This window comes from Anastrepha obliqua, chromosome 1, assembly GCF_027943255.1.
Source record: "Anastrepha obliqua isolate idAnaObli1 chromosome 1, idAnaObli1_1.0, whole genome shotgun sequence".
NCBI classification, from domain to species: Eukaryota; Metazoa; Arthropoda; class Insecta; order Diptera; family Tephritidae; genus Anastrepha; species Anastrepha obliqua.
Window position 1 is genome coordinate 81662658 of NC_072892.1, and position 22219 is coordinate 81684876.

A 22219-nucleotide genomic window follows, 5' to 3' on the forward strand; every position below is an offset into this window, starting at 1 on the left:
TGATGAATTTAACAAAAACAAAATTGTAAAATGCGTATTTCCATACGACAGTAACATTTCATAGGTTTTTTATTTAATCGTAGGAATTAGCTTTTTCTCACAATTAAAATTCAGTTAAATCTTTGTCATTGACGCAACTTAAGAGATGTACTACTGCTGTCCAAGAATTGCACATAGGTAAATAGAAAATTACACATCAAATTTCAAAGAGCAACCGTCAAGGGCAACCATGCAACATTAACAATAAAATATAGACGCGCTAAAAACGTCACAAATAAAAATCGGCTAAGACATGCTTGTATTAATGTCATTCTTCTTCTTCTAAACAATTGCGTTTGAGCTGGGCCGAAAAGCGCAGCATCACCCAGCATGGCTCAATCGTTCGCCCAGCGCTACGTGAGCAGCATCATTACTTCTACGTAAATACATACATACGCATAAATAAAACCACAATAAGCGACAGTAGCAGATTTTTGCTTCTATTTTCGGCTAACAGCAGCTATTTCGTGAGTAACCCTTCATTCAAAGCCACAACAAACGGCCGCTCCACGTTCCGATGTGAACTTCAAATCTCCGTCGAGATTCAAACAAATTACGATCGGTTCGACTCACCGGTCGCAACGGTCCGTCGCAGCCGATTGTGTCAGTTGGTGTGTGCTACGCTAAGCCGCCCAGCATTGTTAGGGGCGCAGCTTTACACATTTCGGCGGCATCGATTGTGTGCCCAGAGACCGGCATAAAATTTGTGCCATGCCGCTCACTGTACTCTGCTCACTGCTCTACGATAGCTGCGGCGGTACGGTACAGTCACGGCAAAACCATTAGGCTCAACCAATTTTTAATCACTTCTTTTAAATCTTTATGCATTCATTGAGATTTTGTTAGTTGACATTCAACTGGCGACGCATTAACATCTCTCGGTATTGGTTTAGAAAAAGAGGCTGGTGTTTATTTGGGAAGCTGAAATTTCAACGATTTTTTTAATTCAAATTGCTTCGGTTGGTGGAAAAAGTGTTAACTAGATTGCTATTGTGTAGAAACAATTTCTGGAAAAGTGAAGTGCAGAAAAATAAAAATATATAAAACGAAATGATAAAAAGTTATTGAAAAGTAAAAGCGTATTTGTTTTTTATGTTTAAAAGCGATTAAAAAATAAGAATTTATTTCCGAGTTTATTAAAGTGTTTTTATTCTCAAAATGCCTGATAAAGTACTGACCACTCTATTGGCCGAGAGCGTCTTGCTCACAAAAGTCACAAAGATTATAGCAGGATACTCGCCCATTACCATTATACTGGTAGGCGCCATCACTTGTTTTCTGGTAATCTACAATAAAAGGCGCGCTCGCATGGTGCATCTAATTGAGAAAATTCCAGGACCTGCGGCAATGCCATTCATTGGAAACTCGATAGAAATGAATGTGGATCACGATGGTAAATACTAATATAAAAATACTACGCCTTAAAAAATAAAGTCATAATTAGCAGATAAACAAATAAATAAGAAATTTAAATATTAAAATAAAGGAAATCCCTGTTAGAGTGAAATAAACCAACTACTCAAAAATAATTTATTTTATTTTCAACTAATTGAATTAATAAATGAAAAAATATATGCACAAACGATTATTAAACAAATATGTAAACATAGGGTGCCAATATATCAGAACATTTAATAATAATAATCATTAATTAAGCCCGATTTGTAAGAAAAGAATATTTGGGTTCTTAAAAAGTATTCAACTGAGCTGCTAAACGTGAAATTGTATTCAGTTTGTGAATCATCCTTATATTGGCTGTCAGTGGATGGATATTTAAAATATAAACTGTGTAGAACAGAGACTTATTGACATGCTTTGATAATTTTTGATTTATTTTTTTCCAAAAGTAGAATTCAATCTCTTACAAAAACATAAATATTTGCAACCTTTGCGCAATTAAAAAAATCCAAAAAACTTTCATCTAAAGGTTTAATCACAATTTGCAGAAATATAACATTTAGAAAAATGTTTAATCAGAATGTTTAGAAAATTTCGGGTAAGCATTTGAATAATCAATTAAACTTGGTATAATAAAATGCAAATTTTAAGTTGCTCAAAAATTTGCATAAAGTTTAACAACTGGATTTATGTACGTATATGGTTTTTGTCGGGTAATGAACTATATTTTCATTGAAAAGCTATTAAATTTAAATAAAAAACAAATAAATTGCTAAAAACTTGTTAACAAGTCCGAGTATTACAGTTATTTAACGCAGTGTGCGTGTCGGATTTGCAAATTTACCTACACAAATACACATTTAGAAAGGTGTGATTGGGATGGTCGAATTAATTTCCTAATCACTACTCAATGCTAGCCTTTAGTATTACTGTCGACTTTTAAGTAAGAATATTACATTTACAAAAATTTTAACTTAATGATTTTCAAACACATAAACTTTTTAAAACACGTTGTTTTCTACACTTTTCATTTAATGGCAAATTAGCTAGTTGGAAATATTTAACTACTTAATAAAAACTTCGTCTAATTTAAGACTAATGACACATACAACTTATTGCACGCTATTAAATATATATATTTTCCTACACTAAAACTAAACTTAATGTTCAAAGAGAGATAACAGTAGGCAAAATAAACTTTCAATTCGAACTGCCACTATTTTTTTATATGACTCGTTCTTCAAGCCAAGCCATTAAAGCCATGCAAATTTTTTTTGAGTGGTAATATTTTTTCTCGAGAACATCTTTAAATTTTCTTTTAATTTTTTAAGATCCAATATATAAGCGTAAGGTATTTTTAACTTAATATGATGGCTGAAAAGTCAATCGATAGGTATAATAATAGCCTTTAGTTTATGCTTGAAACAGTTTTTCCCCACATCAATAGTGTAAATAGAATACGCAACAGTTGGTCTAATATATTACTTTTTTATAAAAAAAATTTGATTTTGCTATTCAGCAAAAAAATTTGGTTCTGAGCTAAGATAATTAAAATTTCAAGTAGGAAGAATGACAATTCCACAGTATTTTCAAAATATGTTTTTTTTGTTCTGAAAATGCGAAAGATTTATCAGAGAACTGAAGAAACATCAGCTGGTAGCCTTGCGCTAGTGCTGTTGTTTAGTTTTTATGTGTATGGATATTAGGCTGGGTCAATTTGTGGGGAGGCAAAAATATCGCCCATTGCTCTGTGAAAATCATATTCTAGGGATCAAAATAAGAAACTTTGCCGAAGGAACCATACCTCTAAAACGAATTCTGATGTCCCCCAATTTGGGTCGAACTTTTTAGTTTCTTTTCTCATGTAAAGGCCAAAAATGATGATATTTCGAAATGATTGTATGGGGAACTCCCCAGGGGAGTTCCAGGGGGTGTACCACTGGCATGGGTGCATCGGCCGTCCAAAGTTAGTGGGGGTCGGTCATACATTTGGACTCGATTGGAGCACTCTAAATGGGTCAAAGTGGGATTTTTCGTTCGAACCGAAATGGGGGACATCAGAATTCGTTTTAGAGGTATGGTTCCTTCGGCAAAGTTTCTTATTTTGATCCCTAGAATACGATTTTCACAGAGCAATGAGCAATGAGCGATTTTTAAATCGACCCGCCCTAATATACAGTCTGTCTAACAGAAGCGTACTAAGAATAAAACTTTTTTTTAATTTTTTATATTTTTTACCGATTTCGATAATACTTAGCTACATTTAGTATTTTTAGGCTGTATTTTTTGCTTTTTATGGATATAGTATTATTTTGGTTTATTTATTTACGGAATACAATTTCATTCAAGTGGCTACCTCGAGTGGCTTCGCAAGAGCGCATCCTGTTAACCCTGTTTTCCATGGCCTCGGTGACGGTTTCTGGCTCTATCTCAGAAATGCCTTAATGCCCTTTACGATATTCGCCTTAAAGACCTAAATCGGTAATGGAGTGTTCGCATAACATTGAATTGTTCGCAAATAGAAGTTTAACAGTGTCAAATATCAGCTTCCAGGTAGCCCAGTAACCCGCCGAGATGACTGATCACACGATCACCGAATTTAGGGGGCGAAAGATTGTTTATGTAATTACCATACCTTCAATTATCGGCCATAAAAAAATAGTTCACCGTGCCTCTGTAGCGCTCACTGTGGAGTGAAATGCCATTTCCAGAAAAATTAGCAAATGACGCCACCGCTGCAAAATCAGCACCAAATTGTCTCTCCTAAAAAAATAAGGAAAAATAAAATAAATTCTAGTGAATAAGTACAACTTTTCTAATTTTTACTTAGTGATTTTCATGTTTGGAGATCCAAATACATAATAGATAAACTGCACTAAATTAGGTTATTTTGTTCCTTATTGTGTTTATTACCCGAAGAAACATTTTTCCTTGTTTTAAAATATTCTTGGAAAAGAGTTATGTACATTTGTCTTTTTGCATTTTGCGCAAAGACTAAAGTCATGGGAAAAACAGATGTGATTAGAAACCGCTTAAGTCGAAAAGAGTTTTGCAGTTGAATTAACATAATTTATTAAAGGTACTTCTACATTTTATTTTGAAATAAAAAACAACGAAATTTTCTCGTTTTGAAGAAGAGATTTTGATTTTATGAAAAGTTAAAAAAATAGGACTATGAATAAGTTCGTGCGGGTTTTTTTCGAAATTTGAAACTTTATTGACGTAAAATGGTTACAAATTTAATATTCAAAGTATTGTCCATCGCTTACTACTACTTTTTCCCATCTTTCTGGCAATTCACGGATTCCCTTTGTGAAAAATTCGGTCGGTTTTGCCGCAATCCACGAATCGATCCATTTTTTGACTTCATCGTAATTACGGAAGTGCTGGTCAGCCAGGCCATGTTGCATCGATCGGAAGAGATAGTAATCGGATGGCGCAAGGTCTGGACTATACGGCGGGTGGGGTAGGACATCCCATTTGAGCGTTTCTAAGTATGTTTTGACCACTTGTGCAACATGTGGCCGAGCATTGTCATGTTGCAAAATAACTTTGTCGTGTCTATCGGCGTATTGCGGCCGTTTTTCTCGCAGTGCTCGGCTCAAACGCATCAATTGTCGTCGGTAGACATCCCCCGTAATCGTTGCATTCGGTTTCAGTAGCTCATAATACACAACACCCAGCTGGTCCCACCAGATACACAGCATAACCTTCAGGCCATGAATATTCTGCGCCGATGTCGATGTTGAAGCATGGCCAGGGTATCCATACGTTGCCCGACGTTTTGGATTGTCGTAATGGACCCACTTTTCATCGCCAGTCACAATTCGATGCAAAAAACCCTTTCTTTTGTGCCGTTGAAGCAGTTGTTCGCATGCCATAAAACGGCGTTCAACGTCTCTTGGCTTCAATTCATACGGCACCCAATGGCCTACCTTTCGGATCATTCCCATGGCTTTTAAACGTTTGGAAATGGTTGATTGATCAACTCCCAAAGTTTTTGCAACCTCTTCTTGCGTTTGAGCCGGATCTTGATCGAGCAATTCCTCCAATTCGGTATCCATGAACTTTGGCGGCGCACCCTCGCGTTCTTCGTCTTCCAAGCCAAAATCACCACTTTTAAAGCGTGCAAACCACTTCTGGCACGTTCGCTCAGCTAGAGCATGCTCACCATAAACTTCCACCAAGATACGATGACTTTCGGCTGCTTTTTTCTTCATATTAAAATAATGAAGAAGAATTCCCCGCAAAAACACATTATTTGGCACGAAATTCGACATTTTCAAGTGTGGTAAAAATATTGTTGTTTACGCTTCAAATAAAAAACTTATACTGACGTTTGTGCCTTACGACAGTAGCTCTCCAATGAATGTTTGGAAATGTGGATCGATGGAATAATAATCAAGTTACGCGATCTGTTGTAAAACCGCACGAATTTATTCATAGTCCTATTAATAAAATTAAAATTACGAGGAATGTTGCCAATTTCAAAAAGCCAATAACAATTGAGGTGAATTTATTAAATGGAATTAAATTATTTGATCCTCTAAATATTATAGGGGCACATATATAGAATATATAATAATTGAAATTTGAAAGATGGATTTAGAGTATAATTCTACTTTAGATTCTGCGAAGATGGTGCGTTTTGAATGCAGGTATAAACACTGCTTATCCTGCTAGGTCTCGAACTCAATGCATTTTGATGCATTTTAGTAGCGTCATATTTTATTGATATGCCAGTACAGTTTTGTTTGTGTCTGACGAGACCTTTTTCACCCAATTGTGTTGTCTTCCAATGTGATGACCATGTTTTTTTCTCTTTAATGTTTTCTCTTTCAATTATTGATTATAAATATAACACAAAAATAAAATTGCGCTTACTTTAACGTAAATAAGTGTGTGTGCTCTTAAAGCGTGTTAAATGTTTCGACCGGTGATCGAAAGCACAACTAAGTATTTTACGTTCAATACACCGACTGTAAAATAAAGTGCTAATTAAAAGTTCATTTGAACAAAAACATGTGTTTACTACTCAGTCAATGCACCGCTGAAGTATGTGAATCACACGTATGTAAGTTTGTATATACGAGAGTATACAAGTAACGATTGTGGGGATAATATCGGAGTGATCTTTGTTTTGTTTACTTGTGACTGATAAATATATATACATAAATTCCACGTGCTCGTTAAACTCCAGATTTTATAATAGTAATACTGAACAATCAGTTTTTTATTCCTTGATTAATATAAGTTAAAAAAAAACATTAAATTTTCAAAGGACTAAATTTTCAATATTTACATAAAAATGTTAAAAAAGCTGTTAAAAAATTGTTCGCTAAGACAAATCTTGATTTTTATATCTACTGCGGATACTTTAAGAGGCATTTTAAATTTTTTTGTTTTTTTGAAAGAATAAAGCTGGAAATATCATCTATCGCTAGCCATCCACGTTAATATCATAGGCTGATTAGAAGTATATTAAACAATTTTTTTGAAATTTAAAACCTGTAGCGGTCATTTTTTCTAGTATAATTTATTATTAATTTAACTGTAATATTTTCTACTTGATTCAAAAGACTAAAAAATAAGGAACAAATTATTGTATATTCGTTTCATTCGTACTGTGAACAATATATTCCTCTCGTCATTTACTGAAATATCTTGTCGTTTTATTTTGTTGGCCATTGTGTTTAACACAACTTAGGCGCAAGTTGACTGCATTGAGTTTAGTTAAATCGGAGGTATAACCACCATAGGGAGCAACCACCTTCCTACAAGTCCTTTTAAAAATCAAATTCATGAGAAAATGGAAAGCTGAGCATGCAGCATTACTATATAAAAGCAATAGCTAAACACTAATATGAAATATTTATTGAATAGATTTTACTGTCGCACGGTGTTTCACATAAATTATACAAAATTAATATTTTTAAGTTAAATTTTAAGTAAAAAGTGAATTACCATCGCAAAGTGTCAAACACTGCATTTTCTAAGTGACTTCAAACTCCAGGCTTCTTCATTAACTTACTCTTCAACTGTTATCTTATGTATGCCTAATATGATAGCAGTAAGAAAGCACAGCTTTTAATTTTAAAATTTGTATAGAAAAATATTGTAGCATATTGTGGTACACATACAACCTGAACCAACAAACTTTTTGTATAACAGAGATTCTCCTCAGACCCCAAAAACCATCACGAAGGTCTTCAGGTAATGTAAGTCTGATTTCTCTCAAGTAATTAATTTAAAATTTTATCTTAATGTGAATGCTAATAATAAAGTTCAACTCGAGCGCCTAGACCTTCATCAATATCAAAATTAAAAAAAATTAAATATGAAACCAAAAAAAATTTAATTTGGTCTCTAAAATTTTTTTTATTAAACATTAAATTTATTTCCCAAAAGTTTTTTTTTAATTAATTTTATCTTAAAAAACTAAGAAAAAAAATAAAAATCTTAAACAGAACCTAAGATATTTCACTTTAAAAAATTGTACACCCAAATTACAATTTACAAAAATATTATGAAATTACAACAAAAAAATTCAATTTATTTCGTCTTATGCTCAACCCTACAAATTAACCAATTTGTAGTCGGAAGAATTGCCAAAATGCTTAGATAACTCACATAGAATCGGTCTGATGTTTACTTGAAGTATAATTTTGTAGGCTTCTCTCTCTCAATGCATGCAAAGAATTTATATTAGCGGTAGATATTTTCGTAATAGGGTTTACCCGATTAAAATCGTTAACCAGTTTTACAAAAGAAATTTTTGTTGTCTTTCAACTTTGAGTAAATATATTTTCCAGTTAGTTAGAAAAAAAGTTGCAATGTTGTGTTAGCAAAAAATAAACAACGAAGCAAGTAAAAACATTTTGCGGCTAGAGCATAAAACTCTCGAAAAGGGCTAACAATTTCAAGCTGGGGCAAAAGTATGCAGGTGCCAAATGCCAGGGAATACCAGCTGTACGAGGTGTGTTCAAAAAGTATCGGGAATTCTGAATTTTCGCAGGTTACGTATATTCGAATTTCGATTTTTTTGTGGCGATATGTTGGTACTCATGTCTCTCACTCCCTCTTAATTGTTGACAGCTGCTTTGCTTGCACGTGTTTCGGCTCGTCTTCGATTTTTACCTATTCATAAAGATGGATCAAAGAACCTGCATTAAATTTTGTGTGAAAAACGAAAATAAATAATAAATGCGCGGATGCATTCCGAATGTTGACTGTGTCATACGGAGAAGCTACTTTGGACGTTTATCGGTGGTACAAAATGATTTCAGAAGGCCGAGAAGATGTGAACGACGAAAAGCGTACCGGACGCCCGAGCACTTCAACAACAGACGAAAAAATTGATGAAGTGACGAAAATGGTATTGACCAATTGTCGAATCCCCGTTAGAGAAGTTGCTGAGGTCCTAGACATATCGATTGGCTCGTGTCATTCGATTTTTTTCAATGATTTGGGCATGAGACGGGTCGCCGCAAAATTCGTACCAAAACTGCTTAATTTCGACCAAAAGCAGCATCGCATGAACATTACTAATGAGATTTTGGACTCTGTCCGTGAGGACTCTAATTTGCTCCAGAGAGTCATAACTGGTGACAAATCGTGGGTTTATGGTTATAACGCGGAAACCAAAGTTCAATCATCTCAATGGAAGCTGCCGCACGAACCAATACCGAAAACGCGCTAAGTTCGGTCGAATGTAAAAGTTTTGCTTACTGTTTTCTTCGATTGCAGGGGCATGAGTTCTTGCCACAGGGTAAAACGGTCAATAAGGAATATTACCTGCATATCACCGCAATTTGTGCGAAGCAATCCGACAGAAACGCCCAGATTTGTGGAAGTACAAAAATTGCTCTTGCATCACGATAACGCCCCTGCTCACACATTGTGCGCGACTTTTTGGCCAAAAACAACACACTAATGATGTATTCCCCAGATCTGGTCCCCTGTGACTTTTTCTTGTTCCCGAAATTGAAGAGGCCCATGAAAAGTCGATGCTACGCTACGATTGACGAGATAAAGACGACATCGAAGCAGGAGCTGAACAAGATAAAAAAAAATGATTTTTTGAAGTGCTTCGAAGATTGGAGAAAACGTTGGCACAAGTGCATAATATCTTATGGGGATTACTTTGAAGGGGGCAAAATAGATATTAATGAATAAATAAATAATTTTTGAAAAAAACACAAAATTCGCAATACTTTTTGAACACACCTCGTATAGTCTGAAATATTATCTTTGCTTCTCCAATTGCTTCTGCAAATAAATCAGTGAAAACCAAAGCATTCGTTCGCATTCGAATTTTTTTTCTTTCGCCGGATAAAGTGTGACGAAAATTCTTACATTTAAAAATCAAGAATCTTGCAAACATTTTTGTACTGACCTATTCGACGCTATTAGTAATTACCCAAGTTTATTGAAAAAGCTAATAATACGTAAAGAGTCGTGAGTTTTTACTTATGATTCTTAAACGAATCATCAGTCCATGCTGATTATTTGTTCATGCTGATTGTTTGTCCATGGTGATTCTTTTTTCGATATTGAAGGTTAAACTATTGGTCAATATTACTTCACGCACTAACTGACCTCTGTGAAAAAATAGAAAAATATTTCCTGAATGCGGCTCATTTCTTTGCAAAATGTATCTTGCTCCAGTACTTGTATTTTGATTGATGCACCAATTTTACTACTCACACTGGAATCAACATCTACTGAAGGGCAACGAAAAAATGTATATATTATACATATATTTGGCATTTACACCGTTTATCGGTTGTTTGGCGAAGCTCCTTTCCTCTTCCTATTTGAGGAGTGCGTCTCGATTTCAAGATTGGGCCGAGACAGTCTAAAACCTGGATCTCTGGTAGCCTTAAACTATTGTACATATGCACATATCTATCAACATATTAAGTATATATGTACATATATCTGTACGTTATATCACGTACATTAAAAAAGAAACAAAATTTACTCCAATTATCATAGATGGGCACACTGCATTGTATGTATATTTACTGCCTTACAAATAGCAGTAATCAGAAATATTTTTTTCTCTAATCAGTAAAAAAATATTTTACTGCAATTTTTTTCCAGTAATGAGTAAAAGTTTACTGGTAATGCAAAGTGAATTGCAGTATGAGTAAAAAATTATATTTACTGCATTTTTACTGCTACTGCAAAGTTCCCATCTGCGCCAATTATACATAAAAAAAAGTATTATTCCGTTAGAAAAACCACCAACACGCCCCAACCCAATACTTTCATGAATGCCATGGCTAATAAGTAGAGGAAAAAACGAAAAAAATAAAAAAAAAATGAATTAACTTGTTTCATGGTTTTGTTGGCATTAGACTGACAAAAAATGCGACAAAGACCTTAATCTTGACATTTAAAAATTTTAGCTTACTTTGCATCTTCCGCACCATCTAAATTAAAACGACAAACGACAAATTTGCATTTCTACTAATCAATGACCTGGTATACGTATTGATTGACCCGCCGTACGTTGATCTCTAAAAATACAGTTCCAATTTTTGGTGCAAGTATGCCCATTTGAAAGTTATGTAGACGAGATAACTGTAAACCCAGTGATACAAAGTATAACAAAAGTAAAAAACAGCAACACTCCTTATTGGTACGTAATGAATTCAAACACTAAAATGGCTTAGAAATTGATTTCAAAATGTAAACAGTGATGAGTAATAAAATAAATCAAAGAATGCGTTATCAAGGCATTGGATGAAGGCGCTGTGCGTTAACGCAGATCCACAGGTTTTAACATTGATGCGTTAGCGTACCGTACGCATAAATTATATATTTATATATACAGACTCAAGCATACACATACATACTCCTAAAAATACGTCGTCGCTTTTAGAGCAGCAATGTATTTGATCTGCCACAGATTCATTATTAAATACTTTTATTGTGCGAGCTTGCAAACAACACAAAAAGGCAGCAAAAAATATACAACGTCTTAAACCTATCGAAAATTATCTGCATTAACAAATTTTGAAGGTCGCAATTTGAGGAAGACAAGTTGTCTTTTCGTTTAGATAAGAACGCTGGCTGCTGGCTCAAAGACACAAATAAAATACAATTTAATAAGTTCCGGGTTAATCAAATGTTAAGCGGCCGCAACATTTATTTATCAACGACATGCGAATATTCAAACAAACATTTGTAATTAAAAGTGTGTGTATGTGTAGCTGAGTAGTTAACTGTGGATTGAAGCACCATTCTTAAGAACAGCTTACCATTGCATAATAAGAATTTAAGAACGACTTCAATTTAAATCTAATTTTTCAAACAGAGGCCCATACAAAAGTGGATACTTATGTAAATTTGAAAATCTTTGAATTTTTTCTTCCGCATTTCGTTGTTAATCATAATTTTCCAAGTCATTAGTAAATGCTACAAATCAAGAATTCGAGGGCTTAAGATCGGTTGAAACGGAGCTTTGTATACCCAGCGCATGTTTCAGAATAATATTTTATTTTTACTTTTTATTTTGCAAGTGGAAAACTTTAATTGAACTAAAGTAATACTTACAAGTATACTAAATATTTGATATAAGAAATGCATGAAATTTAACTCTGCAATGAGGACAATTCTTGGAACAACATTAAGACGCATACCACAAATAGGAGAAGAAGCTCGGCCAAACACCCAAACAAGGATGTAAACGCCAATTGTATATACATATATATATATACATATATATATACATATATATATGGCCTATAAAAAAAATGTTCGGAGGAGTTGACAACACTAGTTTAAAGCAAAAAAGACACAAGAGGCAGACCACCAATTTCCTACGTAAGGACGATCATAATTCAAATTTATTACCCTCAGCAATTTATTACTAGGAAAATCAATTAATGATATCCAAAAATCGTTTTTGAATTGGCCACTTGTTAAACTTTACTTATTGTCGAATGTATCATCAATCCAAAAATGATTATTTCATTCTCATGCGAATAAAATTTATATTTACTTAAGGATTTATACATTTATATCTTAAGTCTTTTCTAAATATACTACTTTTAAGAAATGATCGTTTTCTCATTCATATATTTTTTACAATATAAACCGAAAATTTACATCATCATCATTTCCTTTATCTTCCATTGGAGTATTTCCACCTAGTCCTGGTATTGGCTAGTAATTTTAGTGCATCCCGCATTTTTCCGCATTCATCGACTTCTTTTTGTAGCGATCTTCTCCATGTAATCTACGGTCGGCCACTCTTGCGGCTTTCTTGGAAATTCCAATCAAGAGCTTGTCCACAGACTTACGTTGCATCTTTTCGCAATGGGTGGCCTATCCACTTCCACTTTCGTAATTTTATATGGTTTTCCATTGGCTGCAGGTGCACTTTTTATATAACTCATCGTTGCTGATGAGGTTTGGCCAACAATGCTTGAGAATACATATATATATATAATTGGCACGTACACTTCTGTTAGGTGTTTGGCCGAGCTCCTCCTCCTATTTGTGGTGTGCGTCTTGATGTTGTTCCACAAATGGAGAGACCTACAGTTTCAAGCCGACTCCGAACGGCAGATATTTTTATGAGGAGCTTTTTCATGGCAGAAATACACTCAGATTTGCCATTGCCTGCCGAGGGGCGACCGCTATTAGAAAAAACATTTTCTTCATTTTGGTATTTCACCGAGATTCAAACCTACGTTCTCGGTGAATTCCGAATGGTAGTCACGCACCAAACCATTCGGCTGCCCACCTTGAGAATACGCCGGAGAAATCTGTTTATGGTAGAACACTTTGAATTTTCCCGTATTGATGGTTAGTTATAAGCCGGGTTTCGAATCCTGTTTTCTTATCATATACGGAATTGTGTAGGATGTGAATAATAATCAATAACCCTAAGAAAGAGGGTGGGCGAAAGTAATCATCCTTGTCGAACACCTGCGCTGTGAACCAGTTGTCAGAAAATTACCATATTTTTGGTAATATAAATAAAAAACTATAAATATATTAAAATAACCTATTTTTTGAACTTTGTAAATATCTTGAAAACGTTTGATTTCACTGATCTGGTTTTTGCCTACAATTTTATAGGAATTGGATGGCCTGGTTTTTGGGTAAAAAAATCATCAATAATTTGTAAGCCTGTGTAATTAATCAATTTACTATATGGAATATAATAAGGTGCTGGCATTCCACGTCACATAAGGTGTATATCAGATTAAACTTAATTTGTGAAAATTTGTGATCGGTTCCGGGATCAGATATTAATTATTTTGCAATAACTTACTTCGAAATAAATTGCATGGATATTGTTTGAGAAACTCTACTACCGTATAATAAATATAAATAAAATGTATTTATGTATTTTTCAAAATATAAATTATTAATAAAGTATTTAATTATATGTATTATTTGCTTATAAGGCAATAGTTAAATTTATAAATATTAAAAAGCTGAAAAAGTGAACAAACTTTTTTGTGGTTAGAAGAAGTTCATATGCTTTTTAATCTCGAGTAATTTAGGCGGAATAAGTGGAAAGGAGTAGGCTTTAATGCATATTAATTCGTGTTAGGATAAAGAGGCAAGTAAGTCAGTTGAACTTTTTTTACATCAAAAAGAAAACAAAAACGCTCAAACATATATTTATACATACTTATTATATATAACATATTTGCTAAACAGTTAAAGTAAGAATTTAACTTAAGAAATTACATTACTGGACATTTTCGGGACTTAAGTTATATTGTTCACGAAAACCCATCACAACTAGCCTGTTACAAGTCATCAATAGATGAATACAGTTATATGTATGCAATACCTCAATGTGGTGCGGCAGGGGTATAAAAAAATTACTGCAACCCTAAAGCGGAAGTATCTACTTCTGAGGTATTCATAATGAAGCCAACTCTTTGTTCGCGATAGTGTAACAGTTTCGGTTTACCGATTACTCTTTATATGAAAAATAAAAAACAGGTTCTTAGGTTTTGGAGTAGTTGTTAAATCTATGGAAGTTTTTGGTATCGTTGTTTCCCTTTCACTTTAATTTTCTTCATTTTGTTTAAGTTGTATTCGTGCATCGTTTGTCTAATCAAATGTTCGACTAGTTATGCATCCATTGAATCGCCAGAACCTTTGTATGCGTAATAAGGAATTTATTGGTTACTAGATTTCGAAGGCTTGATTAGATACACTTACGTAGCAGCGTTTCGGGTTTATAATCCAAATTAGACCAAATTTCAAATTAAAATTGTTATTGTAGCTCTATGCTGTATTTACCGAATCTAATTTAGATAATTAGCTCATTATATTGCATGTTATTATTAAACTTACAAGTTAAAGCTTTATGTGGTGTAATGCTATTGTGACGAAGTTTCTTAATTAATCCTAGTAGCAGCCCTAATTTCAACCCATAGCTTTTAGTGAAAGTAAAAGTTGTTCATAGGTCTGCATTGTCTAAGATTTTATATTATTTTACATGGTTTTTCTCACTTGGTATGATGAGTACGTCGATTGTGCGTCATAGTTTTGGGTAGTGGTCTGGTAATTTTGTTACACTCTTCACTAATAAGGTACACAAGGGTTTCCCAACCAGTAATATACAAGATGAAAGAATGGTTCTATTCATCAAATTTCTTCAAACTCTCATTGCCATTGTACATACAGAGCTCATAAGATATTATAAAAATAACAAATAACTGCGAAGAAACTGAAGTCAAGGCAAAGAACGAATTTCGCCCAATACTCCCTTTGAATTTTTTATCTAAAGTGGTTGAGCGTATTCCGCATAAGCAGATGAGTTCGTATGTGCATGATATTAAACTCCTAACTGATAGGCAGACTGGTTTAAGGTCAAAGAGAGGCTGCACTACTTTTAAACGTTACTAAGTGCTTAGGTCAAAAATTGAGGAAAATTACATTGGTTTTTGTTATTGTTGGAGAGAGAAAGTCTAGTTCGATGTCTGTATTTAGAAGAGTACCTCAAGGTTCTAGTCATGCTGACAGAGTGCAATTACGTATAATATTAATTGCACATTTCTTCGTACGCATGATTACTTAAATGGACAAAATTGTGATTTAACTACAGGGTAGGCCATTTAAAGCGGGCCCATTTGTTTCTGAAAAAAAACATTGAAAAAAACATTTTTTTTTGTGTTGATATGAAAAATCATTTATTTTGATTCAAGGAGATTTGTTCCAGCTAGTTTTTGAAAATGATATCCTTCAAATGTTTGCCTCTGGCCTTGATGGCCAAATGTGTCCTTTTTTCGGCGTTTTCCATCGTTTTGGCCAATATTTCGGCCGGTATGGCGGCGATTTCGCGTCGGATATTGTTTTTAAGTTGAGTTAGAGTCCTTGGCTTGTTGATGTATACCTTGGATTTCAGATAACCCCACAAATAAAAGTCCGGTGGCGTCAAATCTGGTGATCTCGGTGGCCACGGAAAATCACCATTTTTCGAAATCAACCTTCCAGGGAATAATCAAGCCGTTTCGGGTAATCAGCCGGGTTTAATTTTTGTGCCATTTGAATTTTGTACGGAAACATTTTCAAATCGATGCGAATTATGCGCCTGAGTGTTGTCCTGGCGATGCCTAATTCCTGAGAACGACGATAACTCGATGTTCGCGGAGCCTCCTCAACACTGGCTCGTACAGCCTCGATATTTTCAGCAGAACGTCGTGTACGTTGTCTGGATGCGTGGCTGGTATTGCTGAGACTACCGTGGTTAATAAATTTTGCGTATAAACGCTGTAAAGTGCTTTTGGATGGCGCACTTTTAACTTTATTTTTTTTTTTAAACGCACGTTGAGTTTTCACAATTGAGAAGTTATTTTGGATGTAAAGCTGAATTATTTCAGCGCGTTCTTTTGGAGTGTACTGCTCCATGGTAAAAATTGTCTTGGACTGACGCTTCCAACGCGCTATGTCATTAGTCGATCTGACGTTCCTGTCAAAAGTTATAGGGTTGCCAGATGGGCCCGCTTTAAATGGCCTACCCTGTATAAATGGCTTATGCTTTAAAAATGAAAAATCTAAATGTATCTTAGCTTGTAGAAAAGTGTTCAATATGAGTAGTTTATGTTGGAAATGGTTATTATGATGAAATATGGTAATTAGACCGGAACTGTTTAGACTTAAGCCTACTACTGAAACGATGCATTTGCTCAGAAGGCCTAATGAAAACTGGGTTTTGACAGCTAGACCACTAGGATCTAGGTTTCCGTTAGCAGTTGTTCTGCTCACGACACAGGTACACCCATGATCAATATAATAGAAACGCGTTATTTTGGCCATATTTCTTTTGTTTTTAGTTTTCATGCGTTTTTTTACTACTTTATATAACAACAATACAAGATTTATAAAAGCTCGACAAATTTGAACAAAATCTTAAACTTTTTAATCAAATATGGCGCAGGAACCAAAGTTAGTCCCACAATTTTGCTTCTTGCTTTCATTCCATATTGGACTGGTTTAGTCGGGGTGTCCCACGTGAACTTTGTGCGCTCATCCACGCTCAAGGACGCATATGGAACATACAGCCAGCGAAAATTGTAGCACATCAATATTTTGACCAATGTTTTTTTTTTTCTTTGAATATGTGTGTATGATTTTTTCTATGAAAATTTAAATCATTACAAAAACTATATAAATCCAAGTTTCAAACTTTATACAAAAATTAGAACAATTAAGCAAAGTTTTCATCCCAATTCCACGATTTTTTAATAGAATTTCCAGAAAAATTGTTGCTAAGTAGTTTTATAGTTTATTTAATGTTAGTACAATAAAGTGCAAATTTGGAGATCCGATTAAATTTTGTTTCTTAACAGTGTTGCGGATTTTTTTTATACAAGTCCCACAGTCTTTTTTGTTTTAAAAATTAACAGCCGTCGTAAATGAAATTTTATTAAAATGAGCGCTGGTATAAAAAGTTCAGTAAGGACCGAATTTAGCTTTGCTTTGTTGTTTTTGTTTACACATAATCAATTAGGATTCTATTAAAACAAATCTACCAATAATCTTTCTGTTCAGTTAGTGGAACTGTCATTAGTAATTAGTACAACTGTAAAAGTAACTACGCGTGCCAGGCTTTTTTTTTGCGTTTTATTTTACGTTCAATAATAATGAAAAAATTTTAATTTAAATATTTTAATCGTCAACACTTACTTATTAGTCACCAATGTTCGTAGGTCGGGGTTTATCTCCATTTATGTGAGCCCATATGTTTAAGTGGCGCTTGTTCACGTCTGTAACCATATTTGGCATTTTACTGCATCATTAACTCAGAAAACGTGATGAAGCGCACACTTCAGACCAAAAATGAACGAAGAAACAATCAAAACAAAATCGGAGACTTTTGAATGCACGTATTTTAAATTAGTATTTTTCCCACGTCACATGTGATTTAATGCCATAAAAGAATAACGGTAACAAAATTATGCACGCTTACGTCCACTTATGAACGGTTGGGATTGTAGGGACGGAGATAAGGGTTTTACTTTGTTTTGTTCAATAGCTTATAAATAATTTACGTTTATGGGAATCGAACCATTTAAGGTTTTCATTTTATCAGATAATCGTAGAAAAATCTAATTACTGAAATTTTTAAAAGGTCTAAAAGTATTAAAGGCAAATAAAAACTTCATTTACATAGCCAAATCTCCTTTTAATTATCCTCAACAAAGAGATTTTAAAATTTGTAGGCAATTGCTACTTTACTTTAATTACTCACACTCCAGAGTGGAACGAGGTACAGTGGGCAGCCAAGTTGGACAGCCTATTCAGATGCTATCTTAAACAGCCAAGACTTATCTATAAATATATAGTATCAATATTTACCGATCCTACTTATTTGAGATGATACAATTTTCAGATAGAAGAAAGAAGGAAAGTCCATCCTCCACTTTTTACTCATTAACCATAGATTTTGGTTACTCCCTGACTGTCCTGACCCTGTCTACTTATATACTCTGGATGGTAAAATACCAGCCGCAGGGGCCTACTATCTAGTTGTATTTTTGGTTTCGAATGTCTTATTTTCGCCGATATGCTCATAATGAACGAGTTAGTTGAAAGTAGTATTTGTTTATTGTCTCCAGTTCTGCTTAATTATAGCTGCTTACGATTTAGCAACATCTAGCGAGTAGTGAAAGGAAAACCAATTTCTTGAGTCCAACGTTGCATATGATTTGGCAGAACTGCATTAATTTCATTCTGATAGACTATTATGTATGTATGTCGTTTCATTGCTTTTTAAAGCTTTGCGTCTAAAATATTTAAAATAAAAAAGGATTTCCTATATTATTTCCGGGTGTTTTTAAGAGCGTAAGAAATTAAAACACAAAACAGAAATATTATTGGAATGCATTTTTTTTATTTTAATCTTGTAGATAATTTCATGATATGTATTTTTCGGATATGAAATACGGGATATATCCGCCGCGGCTACGAGTTACTTGGTCCATTCGATCAGACGAACGACGAACCATCATTTCGGGAGGCCTTTGGTCTAATTAGGGGTCTTTGGCAATACACTTTTTTAAGTTCCACTAGAATAATTAAAATACTTCGTTAACAAAAGTTTAATGACTTTCGGCGGGTTAATTTACTGGCATTAGCGATAGAGCACCCACTGAGATTAGGTGGCTAAGTACTAGAATAGAGTACTTGAGGGCAATGATCTTTGAAATAAAAAAATTGCCATTGAGACGAATACACCGGTATATCATGCTTTAAGATCCGATTGTGCATGCCGAAGATAAATCAGAAATGTAAAAAGGCGAACCCTACGGTCGGCCAAAAAAGAAATTTTTTTTTCGAAATTGTCTTCCAGAAATATTTTAGACTTAGGCGCGAACTTTTTTTCTTTTAAAGGTGGTGCAGTCTAATATACAGTTCATATATAATATTTTATTTAAATACTGACCATTGGTATAAAACTAGTAAAGTTTATCATATTTTGCTTTCCGTGATAGAATAACAATTATTAATAAAGAACAAAAAACGTTAAGAAGTAAATTTGTAAACTTTATCAAGTTATTATTACATTATAATTTCGATGCTTTGCCTACAAGAATTCAGAATGAAAAACGTAATTTCTACCCATAGCTGGTATTTCCTGCACAGCATTCTCGTACTAAATTTTTAGAAACTCCTCCATTTATACTTTTTCAGTTTCAAATAAATATTATTTACATATAAGCAACGATTAATAATCGATCGAAAAGATACCAGTCGCGAATTGTAGACGAAGAACCTGTTTGTAACAATTTAATTGAGCATTTGACTTTGCTCTTAAAAAGAAATAAAAATTCTGACGTTAACTGATCTTCACTAAAATCAATTTCAAGGCCATAATATAAAAAATTTATGCACATGTACGAGTGTACCTACGTGTACGCATGTATAAGTGATGAGTATTTAAAACTGGAAAACAAAATATTGGTTAAGAATTCGAAATTTCATAGCACCAAATCATTAACAGAACTATTCGAATTTTAGCGAATAAAAAATTTTGCAATGGCAAAATTCTAATTTAAAATATTATTTGTATATTGGAAACTTGCCTTTGGCATTTAGTTGTATATTAACGTATTCATGAAGGTGTGTAAAAATCTATGAAAATTAATACAGCATTCAATATTTTGTGCGCGTGTGAGTTTGTGCCCATTTTCTATGCAACGCGTATTTTTCAGCACAAAACTTGACTTCTGCAAAACTTGTTACTTATTTATGTTTTTCCACCTGCAGCGCACTGTGCACTTGAACGCCAAATGCTTTGTCTTGTTATGTGGCATTTGTTGGCAATGACACGGCAACATTTTTTTGGGAGAATCTGGTGGCGGCTGCTGTCGCTGATTTCAAGGTTGGCTAGAATGGTTGAAGCGCTAAGCTAAAATACGAAAGTTCATCGTAAGCTACCATTGGGAAAATATTTTTATTGTTTTTTTTTGCGCACACATACATTCGTGCACATAATAAATATTCAAATTGGTAGCTACCATAAATTTTAAGGATTTTTTTGTTCGACTTTTAATTTTTTCACTTAGGTGTTTTGAAAATTAAGTGTGCCTGGCAGTGGAGTTTTGAATAGAGTTTGAAGCATTTGCAGCTGCTATGCATCTGTCATCACGCTTTATATGTATGTATGTATGTATGTACATATGTATGTGCTATTCAAATCAATTTTATTGTTTTCTGTATTTTTGCTAATATGTACATATTAGTTTCGTTCTGTTGTTTTGTCAAAAAGCCTCAATGCTAATGCGTAAGAATTAAATAAAAAAAAACGTGAAATGTTTAAGTGTCTTTTAAGCGGCGAATGGCGACAGAATAAAGAAAATCAAATTATATCATTATTTTTAAATCAGCTTTGACATTGAGCTTCGCTTAGATACGAACATTTACTCGAAATCTATTCAAATTAACTACGATAGTGAGTATTTTTGCAGAATGGTTGGATATGGTTTGTATCTATAAAATGTATGTGTGTATTATAGCGTTGAGGTGGTTAATTATGTTGGTCTTTTAAGCGGCGAATGGCGACAGAATAAAGAAAATCTAAATATGCAGAATAAGAATAGAAATATAATAGATGAAAATAAAATTGTTAGTTTCGTTTTTGTTTTTCTGTGTTAAAGTTTTGGGATTTTTATAATTTTTTTGCGACTCGTTGTTATATTTACTGGCTGCTCAAGCGAAGTTGTTTTAGTTTGTTTTGTTACCAAGTCCTCAAGAGAGTCAATTAATATTTATTTTTAAGTATTTTTGTATAGTATTTTGCGTAATAATGAAATGGGAATTACCATATCAAATAATAAATTAAGATTAGAGACGTCAAGAAATGCCAACTTAGCTATGCCCGATGGCACAATATCTCCCTAGGCACTTAAATCCCTTAGATGTATATTTTGTTGATCGATTATGATTGCGTGACATAATATTTTACTGCAAGTTGAAGACTCAAGAACTCGTTAGAGGCTTTTAACTGCAAAAAACTCGTTAAACTAAAGTCGAAATTAAGTTTAAAGGATTGTTAACCCACTTTGATTCAAATTAGTTTTTTTTTTATGTAAACAGCACTGAGTAAATCGCTCTACACAGATGCATATAGCAGATGAAGTTAATGGAACTTATTAAAAAAGAATTGACCAAAATTTTCGATGTCATTGAATAACCGAGTGCGCGCTTAATTTCAAAAGGTGTGGCTTTAGCATTTTCAAATTATATTGTATTATATTTAGACACATGGAACATGGGTCGCACTAAGAGTCTACTTAAAGTAGGAGCGATCTAAAAATCACAGTAGCTGTCCTACCTGGGTACTTACTAATAGAAAGACTTGCCAGTACATTAGGGGCACTATCCAATGACTATTGCAGAAGCTGTTAGAATATAGAAGAGACAGTCGAACACAATCTATTCGGGTGTATGGCTCTGTGTGGAATACATTAGATTACTAGATAAATAAATAATTGGCGCGTACACTTCTGTTAGGTGTTTGGCCGAGCTCCTCCTCCTATATGTGGTGTGCGTCTTGATGTTATTCCACAAATGGAGGGACCTACAGTTTCAAGCCGACTCCGAACGGCAGATATTTTTATGAGGAGCTTTTTCATGGCAGAAATACACTCGGAGGTTTGCCATTGCCTGCCGAGGGGCGACCGCTATTAGAAAAATGTTTTTATTAATTTTGCTTTCACCGAGATTCGAACCAACGACCTCTCTGTGAATTCCGAATGGTAATCAGATGCAAAACACTTTTTCACGTGAGAGCGCT

At 34.0% G+C, this 22219-nt stretch overlaps 1 protein-coding gene across 1 annotated transcript in view; it reads left to right on the plus strand.

Moving 5' to 3' along the window:
* The first annotated feature begins 905 nt into the window (after positions 1 to 905).
* Positions 906 to 22219, plus strand: part of LOC129253503 (cytochrome P450 4c3) — a 46897-nt gene continuing 25583 nt past the window's right edge. Inside the window, exon 1 of the mRNA XM_054891914.1 lies at positions 906 to 1432. Coding sequence (XP_054747889.1) covers positions 1198 to 1432 — 235 coding nt within the window. The 5' untranslated portion in view covers positions 906 to 1197. The remainder of the gene's footprint in view (positions 1433 to 22219) is intronic.